The 10,312-nt window shown below is 38.9% G+C and overlaps 1 protein-coding gene across 1 annotated transcript; it reads right to left on the reverse strand.

Annotated features, from left to right (window-relative positions):
- Nucleotides 1–538: 538 nt before the first annotated feature.
- Nucleotides 539–3,934, reverse strand: LOC120254750 (disease resistance protein RPH8A-like). The gene is made up of 3 exons (XM_039262786.1): nt 3,633–3,934; nt 2,459–2,847; nt 539–2,205 (listed from the first exon to the last, which is right to left on the reverse strand). The coding sequence occupies exons 1-3, from the start codon at nt 3,932–3,934 to the stop codon at nt 539–541; spliced, it is 2,358 nt and encodes a 785-aa protein (XP_039118720.1).
- Between the last annotated feature and the right edge of the window lie 6,378 nt (nt 3,935–10,312).

Here is a 10,312-nt window from a genome sequence, read left to right on the forward strand (position 1 = left end):
ATATAAAATGATAGAGTATCAAACCCAATTACGTTACAAAATAAAATCATAAATACAAACATATATGTCTGGGCATATAACCACAAAATATCAAATCCATACAAAATTACATAAATAAAATCACAAACATCCACACAAACATCAATTGAAGTAAAGTTCATATATAAGAAACTTAATGCATGATTCCTTGCTTGCTGACTTAATATGGAGCTCCTTTGAAGTCCAAAAGTACTCCTCACGCACGTCGCTCCTATACAAATAATCCATGTATGTATTTTTTTTATTATTTTTTTGATATTTTGATAATTACTTGATAACAAAACATAGTAAATAAAATTTAACAAAACAATAAGACTTACCTTTTGATGAAAGCGGCTAACAATTGAACATATTATCCATTGCGCCCCTGCATATGCTGAAATATCAAAAGATGAGAGAGAGTTAATTCTAATTAAGATGAAATGGAAAAGTCATACATAGCAAAAAAATCAAAGATATACCAAATAATTAAATAAAGTAAGGAACTCACTTAATATTATTAAGGAAAAGAGATGTTGGGCACATGTTGTATCTTGTACCAGTCTTCTCCTGTATTCTCCTTCATCCGAGTTTTGAATTCTTCAGGCATAAGTGATACTACCAATCGATGAAGTGACACATTCTTCAGTCCTTCTGGAATCATCTTCAACCTTTTACAATTGATGATCCACAAAGACTTGAGACGTGGCATTGTCTTGTCCTCGATATGCCACTCCTCAAGTTGATCAAATACCAAGATTGTCAAGGATAACAGTTGAGGGAAACCTGCTGCCGAACATATCATCTGTTTGCCTTCATATGCATCGTAGAGTTTTAGATACTTGAGACATGGTAGCTTCCCTAGTGTTGCCATTGGGTCTTGCTCCAATTTAGAAAACATCAGAAATAGTTTCACTAGTTGTTGAGGAAATACATCATTGAGTGGAAGCTGTTTGTGGTTCAAACTTCCTTTGAGAAACAATTTCTTGGGGCAATGTTGATTGGAAAAGGCTGTAATGATGTTGTCCAAAGGAATTTCATCTCCAATTTCGATGGATAAGGAGGCAAGACGACCCAATTTCTGGAGTGATGAAGATAGTGCATTGGCATGATCATTAGAGACATTACAGATCTTCAATTTGCGTAGATTTGTGAGCTTTGGAAGTGCATTTCCTATCCATGATCCAGCATTTACCCATTCTAAAATCTGCAAATTCTTTGGTACATTATTTCTCATATTTGGAGGAGGACCCGTTGATGTAGGTAGACAAACATGCCTGAGATTACCAATTGTCCAGAGTGAATCTGATATCTTTTCTAACCTTCCACCATAGGAAAGAATAAAAGTCTGGAGATTGCGGAGATGACCAATCCATGATGGAACTTCCTTCAGATTCACAGAATGGAACTCAAGATATCTTAAATGAATTAATGATTTGATTTCACTAGGAAATTCTGATATATCTGAAATAGCCAAAAGAAACAACACTTTTAATAATTTAAACTTGCCAAGTTGTCCTTTGAGAGCTCTAAAAGGCGGAAGATTATCACTTTTATCATAGAATAGACCCCGCAACTTTGAGTTAGAATAGTTTAGAGTCTCAATCTCATTAAATATGATCAGTCGTCGGGCTGCATTTGCCGTTGTCATACAATCTTCAGCGTCATTCTTGTAGAGTTTAAGGAATCTGCTCTCTTTGGCTTCTGAAATGCACATGTCACGCAAGAGATCATGAATTTGGCATCTCTTTGCACTATCATCATATTTCCGTTTGGTAACTTGGATCAAACATCGTTGTGCCAACTCCTCTAGACAATCAAATCCAATTTCTTCTTCTGTGGTTGTACCATTTTTTTTGGGCAAGAAACCTTCTGCTAACCACAATCTAACTAATGTTTTTGCAGGAATTTTCTCATCCTCTTTGAAGCAACCAAAGTATAGAAAACACGATTTCAAGTAATAGGGCAAATCATTATAGCTCAATGCAAGTATTTTTAAACACCTTTTTCCTCCTTCCACAAATTGCCCTTTCATGCTGTCAACAATTTTATGCCATGCATCTTGGGTTTGTGGTTTAGTTGAGACAAGTCCTCCAAGAACTACTAGTGCTAGTGGTAGACCCCCACACCTCTGAACAAGTTGATGAGCATAATCAAGCAAACTTGTCGGGCAACATGTTTCAATGTCTTGTCTTGGGAAGACTCATGAAGAAACAACTCCCAACCTCCTTTTCATTTAGGTAACGCAGCTTTATGAAGTTTAGTGGTAGGATCCGCAATATTAATGACATTTTCAAGCGGGTGGTGATAACAACTCGCCTCCATTATTAACATCTCGAAAAGACTTTTTAGTAATTCATTCCATACATCTTGTTTCCAAACATCATCAAGAACGATCAAGTACTTGCCTTTTCTTCAATTTTTTTCGTAAATAGTAAACCCGAGAGGTCTTGGATTGTGTCAGCTGATGGAGTTGCTGAAATTTTTGAAGAGATTCTCTTCAAAACCTCATGGATGGTATATTCTTGAGATATGATTACCCATGCAAATATATCAAAGCTTCTCTTTTCTTCGTGATCATTATAAATATTTTTAGCAAGTGTGGTCTTTCCCAGACCACCCATACCCACTATAGAAATCACTGATCGATTTGTTTTCTCTTCATTAACCAACTCTAGCACAATCTTTTTCTTCTCATCATCAAAGCCAACCATATCAATGTCATCTCTCAGTTGAGGCAATATAGGGATCTCACCGGACTTCGTATTGATTAGTTGTACCAATATTAGAAATGCCATATACTTCTCTACTCGAGATAGCTCCCGCAACCTAGTTTTTTATCCCTTGAACATCCACATGAACCTTGTGTCTCACTGATCAATTCATCAAATATAAACACAAACCCCGGAGAAAAAGCATAGTTATTTCTTATACCCGATCCGCTCCAATTTTTAATGCATCTATAGTCGAATTTCATTTGATCAAATAATTTAGAGAAATTTAAGGACTCTGAAGTTTGAGATATTTATCTTGCTCATCATATATATACTTTCAATTAATTTTAGTTAATTTAAGATAAGATTAAAAACTCATGAGAATGTGGGAAAGAAATTGAGAATAAGGTCAGCATGTACCATATGCAAGTCTAGCAAGACATTTACATCCAAGAAAAATAACCCAGTATCCGATTTCATAACTCTATGAAAAATCTATTCGAAAAACACTAACCTAATAATTTTTGAATAATAGCGATAAGTCAGTCCTTTTTTTATTAATATAAACGATGATCGAACAAGATCGAAACCCTGATGTACTAACATATACGTATAATATATGAATCCGAATGATCGATTGTATGAAAAATACGTGGAATAGTATTGTCGAGGGAGGGATTTGAACCTAACCTAATAAACTTGAAAAAAACAATTTCACTAATTATATATTTTTTATAAGTCAATCTAAATACTAAAAATTAGATCTATAAAACAAGGTTAGATTTAACTTTTTTCACCTAAAAATCTTTGACTAAAGAAATAAAAAAGCATACCCTCGTGCATATATATAATAATAAGTGCTCATTTTCATGTAAGTAAATTGGTGTTTGTAAAACATACCTCTTGATGAAACCAATGCAACCAGGCTGCCCCTGTTGTCTACGTAGCGTGTAATACATGAAAGTGTCAATGATGTCCTCAGCTTCAAAAGCAATATCTCTCATTTTCGTGACCCAGTTCTTGACCCTCTCGTCATCACCATTGTTCTTTTTTGCTTCTGCATCCTTTAAGAAGCACTGCATTGTCTCCAGTTCTCGTTTCAACCACTCCACTTGATCACTCACTCCATGCAAATTGATGGCTTCTTGCACTAATAGATCACCAAGCTTCCGGACTAGAGAACCTACTGCAGCATCAGCCATTGATTTGTTCCTGTCTCTTCTTCTTCTTCTTCTTCAGCAGGAAAGTTGCAGATAAATCTATGAAGGGGAGTAGCAATATAATTTTATATTTTTAAAATAATAGAATATATATAGTTTAATGTATTAGTTTGATTTTCCCAAGATCCGTCAGGAAATGCATCCAGTGTCGTCACATCGACAATGTGCCACACGTTGTTGCTGATCTCGAGGATCTCAAGACGTGCTCTCAGGGTTGCAAAATGGGGCTCATGCGATGTCTAGTACATAAAAAAACACGTAGATGGAAATTTTATACATTTATATTTACTTATATAAGTTTATAACCTTTCAAATAAACTAAAATATATATTAAAAAAATATAAGATCCACAACAACTTTGATAGTGGCATGAAAGTTGTAATGAGCTGGGAACTATTTTTTGAACTATAATTTGTATATATATTTTTTTTAAAATACAGTCTAAAGGTAAGCTGTAATGAACGTCAACCATTGGATAGCCTAATGGTATGACATCAAAGTGTAAGGGGGAGGTCATGGGTTCAAATCTCTCCTCCAATGATCGCTCCCTCGCATCTGCTCATACACTCGCTCACTGCGATTTCTATAATATTCTCATAGTATACATATATCAGATATCCCGGCTCCAAGATCTGCTTAAGATCTGCTTTATATTCATATAAAAAGGGCGCTTGTCGTCTATTATTAAAAAAAAAAAGATGTAATGAACAAGGAATATTTGGGAAAAAATAATAAACTATAATTTTTTTATTTTTAGATTAATAAAATAAGTTTAATATTTAATATTTTAAATTAAAAAATAATAATGTTGGTTTGGTTTTTCTGATCCATGGCATGCATCATCCACTGGGAAAATTTTTTGATAGAGTACCCAACTATGGTGAATTATCAGTTTGGGTCCAAACTTTGATTTGTATCAAAATGGTGACCTATCTTTAATTATGTTTCACCGATTGGGTACCCGGGTAATTCCGGTCATATTTGAATGAGTGGCGCTGGAAATATGAGTCGAGATAAAAATAAATGGTGCTTGCCACGCCAAGAACCCTAGGTTATCTCTCTCTCTCTCTCTCTCTCTAGCTTTTCTCAAAACCTTCTCCTCCTTCCCTTCCCGATCCCCGACGTCCCGGGAGCTCCTCCTCCACCAACACCACCCAACTACATCATCTCTAACATTTTTCTTCACTTGGTTTACATCTCTTGACGTCCTATGAATAGCCTTCCACGGCTCTAGCTCTTAATGTTAAAAAAATTCAGTTCAAGTAAATGAGTGTTGGTTACCATTATTAATTAAAGAGCTTCTGTGAGAGAGAGAGAGAGAGATAAACTTGTCTTGCTCTTCATGAATGGGACTGCAACCCAAAGCTACTCTAAAAGTGATGTTCTTGCTGAGATTGAAGACGGACGGAGGACCAAGACTCGGCATGGTGGTGGCTGAACAGGTTGACTACGCCAAGCTTGCGCATTTGGACCAAAACCCGCATATAGTTGACTAATTAAAGAGCTTGAGAGAGAGAAATGTCACCTGGGTTGCTGACGTGGCAAGCACCATTTATTTTTTTATGCTGACTCATATTTCCGAACTGCCACATCATTCAAATATAACCGGAATTATCCGGGTACCCAATCGGTGAAACATAACTAAAGATAGGTCACCATTTTGATACAAATCAAAGTTTGGACCTCAAACTGATAATTCACCATAGTTGAGTATCCTATCAAAAAATTTACCCTCATCCACTGGCAGAGGCTATCAGTTTAATGGGTTTTTTTTTTGTTTAATTTTATAATGGAGAAACTAGCAAGTGGTATACATATTAGAAAAGTTTATACTTCGACCACATGTAGTTTTATCATCATCCTTCGTAAGTTAAAGCTTAACACACAAATATCTTAGGTAAAAGTTTGGTACAAATAAACTAAAAATTATTAATATATATATATATATATATATATATATATATATATATATATATATATATATATATATATATTAAATACACCCTTCAAATCTTTTGATTTATCAAATTTAAATAATTCATATAAATTAAGAAAATAGATTAAAATTAATTGATAATGTAAAACTTATAAAACAAATTATATTAATTTTAAAAATTACCCTCACTTAAAATATAATTTAAGAAAATATATAGTTAATATGATTTATTGAAAGTTATAAAATTATATTTAATATAAAAATTAAATTTTTAAAAGATAATATTTTATATTTTATAAATTTTATAAATTGATGAATAAAACAGACAAAATTAAACGAGAGGAAGTACTTTCGTAACCACGTTGATCAAATTACAATAAATAAATAAATAGTCAATAAATAATTAAAAATAAAGAAAACAAAGCTATTTATTAATGCATGTCTAAGAGCAAACCTGAAAAGATTTATAGTAAAAACAAAAAGTTAAAATGAGGAAGGTGACCATGAATAAGACATACACCCTTAATCGAGCTCATCTTCCTCAAAAATAAAAGATTAAAGAATTAATTCCATCTTATAGTATTAGTTGAGAATTATGACTTATTCATTTTATTAAAAAAAAATTAAAACATCTTACACATAAAATCTATGCTAATAGACAAAAAGATCGTTAGACTAATAATCTTTATAAATCATGGACAATTGAAAAAAAAATATACATAGATGATAAGTTAATCATTTAACACATTTATGCTCTTATTTATTTATTTATTTTTTAATAATAGGTAACAAGCGTCCTTTTTTTTTATTAATATAAACAGTACTAAACAATACTGAAACCCCGATACACAGTATATGTACAATACAATAATAATTTAAAAATCCCAAGTGAATAGTATATAAACTGTACAAAAACAGTACTGCCAGAAAAGGGATTTGAACCCATAACCTCCACTTTACACCTTGGTGTCTGTTAGGGAATACAGCTACGTATACAGCTGTATCTATATTTGTAAAGCTACCATATTTATATAATAGTGTATCTATATATACCCTATACAATTGTAGGTTTGATGATATGAAAATTGATTAATCTTTTCCACCTAACATGGTATCAGAGACGTTTTCTAAATCTAAAATTTTCCGCGCGCCGCTTTGAATCGCCGCTCAAGACGCACCCACCGACGCCCGCGCCCTCGCCTCGCCCGTCCGCTGACCTCATCTCCCTCAGGCTCCTGCCACAGCTCGCCGCCGCCCAGCCCACGGCCAGTGAAGGCCTGCCACGCCTGGCGCTCGCCTCCCGAGTGGCCAGCGCACACGCCGCACACTCGAGCCGACCAGGCCAGCGAGACGCTCGCCCAGCCCAGCCCAAGCATGCGCCTGCCGTGAGCGCCCGCAGCCCGGCTGACGCGCCAAGCCGCTTAGCGCATCTTCCCGCAGCTGCCCGAAAGATGCACCAAGGCCACGGTCGCCGCCCATGCGCGCAGTCTCCTCAACTGAGCATCCGCAAAGACAATCGGGCCACAGACGCTGCGCCAAGGCCCTCACGCCTCGGCCCATCCTTGAGCCTCTCCCAAGGCCTCCCAGGCATCCCAGCACAATGCCAACGACACCGCCCGCCTCATCCTTGGCCCCTCATAGCGATCCTCAGACCAGTAGTGTGTTTCTCATGGCCTTTGCCCGGGTTTCTTATCTCCGTATATGGACGTCATGCTCAATGGCACACTAATTATAAAGCATGGTCGTCCCACTTTACGTGTGCTCTCCTTCGGACTTAATCTTTGGGGTCATATTGATGGTACCCGTCCGCCTCCAGTTTCTTCTAGTGCCGACTCTTCTAGCTACCCTTCATCTACAATTACTAGCGCGTCCTCTTCCGACGCTGCGACTGACTCGAGTGGACCGAGGATGATGTCTCGTACTCATTGCTATCATCCGCTCGATCCCTGTGAGCTTTCTATCTCGCTTTGGTTGTTTGTGATCTTTCTACGACCAAGGCGATTTGGGATCATCTCACAAGCACTCTATCTTCCTTCCAAATCAAAGGCTTGCGTACTCCTTGCTACAGACTCACCTCTACCTATCAAGATGAGACCTCTATCTCGGATTTCTTTGCGTGATCGCTGATTTATGGCGTTAGTGTGATGAGACGACCCTCCCCTTCTTCGACCCAGCGCCGTTGTCTTGCCATTACTCAAGATCGTGATTATCTTTGCATTTACGAGTTTCTCATGCGTCTTCGCCCGAGTTCGAGGCCGCTCGAAGCTAGCTACACCGGGTTACACCTCCGTCTCGCTAGTGATACTCTGGCATATGTGCTTGCTGAGGAGACTCGTCTTCGGTCTTTAGATGTGGTTCCATCACCTACTTCTCCTCATTTTGTTCTTACTGATCCCCAGTAGAACCCAGTGCCGACCATTGCTCCTTTGATCCTGTCTCCTGCTCTTAGCGCTCCTGTCCATCCTCTATCTTAGTCTTAGGAACCAGTTTCTAGTGCATCTCCTCAACGATCGGGCCTCGGGTGTCATATCGTACGCTGCCCCGCCATATTCGTCATCGAGTGTCGCAAGCTCACAGATGGCCTCGGATGATAGCACAATAGACAGACAGTCTCCCTACACCACCCTCGCCTACTTAGGGTGGTCCGTCGTCTACTGAAAGCAGCTTTTAACAACTTATTCAACAGCTTTCAAGGAGTCAGATTTCTCCCTCTTCGGCCCCAATACTCACTCAGGATGCCTCCGACGTCTCCACTCACCCATCAGTCGCCTCCGCCCCTGATGTATTTCTTCATCCTCTTGGTTACTTGACTCGGAGCTTCTTTTTCATATGACTTATGATGCTACCCACCTTCACTCTCTTCACCCTTTTTCTTCTGATCTTCGTGTCATTATTGCTAATGGCATGACACTCCTTGTCCCTAGTCGTGGCCTCTTACACACCACTCATTTTCATATTCCTGGTGTTACCTTTGTACCACTGTCCCATGAACCTTATTTCGTAGCCACTCGCTTCTCTGGCTATCTTGTTATTTTTGATGAGTTTGGTTGTCGTGGTGCGGGATCGCCTCACAGGGGACCCTCATCGAGCTAGCCATCACCATAGTGGGGTGTATGTGCTCGATCATCTTCATCTTCCGTCCTCTTCTACGTTACCAGCGGCCTCTATTTATTGTTTTTCTACTGTTCGTTTCCATCAGTGGCATCATCGGCTTGACCATCCTAGTGGTTCTCGCCTGTCTTCTCTTATTCATCAGGGTATTTTAGGTCGTGTTTCAGTTGATATTTCTCATTCTTGTTCGGGTTGTAAGCTTGGCAAACAACTACAACTCCCGTATCCTTCAAGTATGTCTAGGTCTGGGTCTCCGTTTGAATTAGTTCATTCGGATGTTTGGGGTCCTGCCCCGTTTGTTTCCAAAGGTGGACATCGTTATTATGTCATTTTTGTTGATGATTTCTCCCGTTACACTTGGATTTATTTTATGCGTTCTCGTTCCGAGTTTTTAAAGGTTTATATTAATTTCTCTAATATGGTGCGAACCCAATTTTTGGCCACCATTCGTACTTTCCGTTCCGATTTAGGAGGGGAGTATCTTTCTCATGAGTTTCGTGAGGTTCTTGCCTCCCACCTGACACTCTTCCTCGACTCTCTTGTCCCGGTGCCCATGCTCGAATGGTACTCTGAAAGGAAACATCGCCATATTCTTGAAACCGCTCGTACTCTTTCCTCATTGTCTCCCATGTTCCCCTCACTTTTGAGGGTCGAGGTCTGCCTCTACTGCTGTTTACCTCATCAATCTTCAACCCTCTTCCTTTCTTCAAGGTTGTAGTCCAGGGAAATGTCTTTTTTCCAGCCCACCCCGTTATTCTCATCTTCGTGTGTTTGCTTATTTGTGTTATGTCCTCCTTATGCCTCGAGAGCGGACTAAACTTTCTGCTCAGTCTGTTCCTTGTGTCTTCCTTAGTTATAGTCCTGAGCACAAAGGCTATCGGTGTTATGATCCTGTTACACGTCGCCTCCGTATCTCGCGTGATGTCTCTTTTATTGAGGATCGTTCTTTCTTTATCCCTTCCCCTTCCTCTTCTTCTCATTCCTCTACTACCTCGACCGATGTTCAGTTTCTCATTGTGTCCTCACCACCTTCTCTGTCCCCATCTCCATTTGTATCTCATCCATCCTCTCCTCCATCTGTTTCATCATTGACTGCTGACCCTCCTCTCCATGTTTCAATTCCCGCTCCTCCTCTTCCTAGCAGTCACCCAAGGCCAACGGCTTCCCTCGTGATGTGTTCCCCACGGATGATCCCCCTACACGTCGCTATCCTCTTCGTGATCGTCATCCCCCTGATCGCCTTAATCTTGCCTCTCAGCTTCTTGACCTACCTATTTCTCCATCCAATGGCCCTCGAGAGCCATCTTCTTACC

The sequence above is a fragment of the Dioscorea cayenensis genome, unplaced genomic scaffold (genome assembly GCF_009730915.1).
Source record: "Dioscorea cayenensis subsp. rotundata cultivar TDr96_F1 unplaced genomic scaffold, TDr96_F1_v2_PseudoChromosome.rev07_lg8_w22 25.fasta BLBR01000610.1, whole genome shotgun sequence".
In the NCBI taxonomy this organism is placed as follows: domain Eukaryota; kingdom Viridiplantae; phylum Streptophyta; class Magnoliopsida; order Dioscoreales; family Dioscoreaceae; genus Dioscorea; species Dioscorea cayenensis.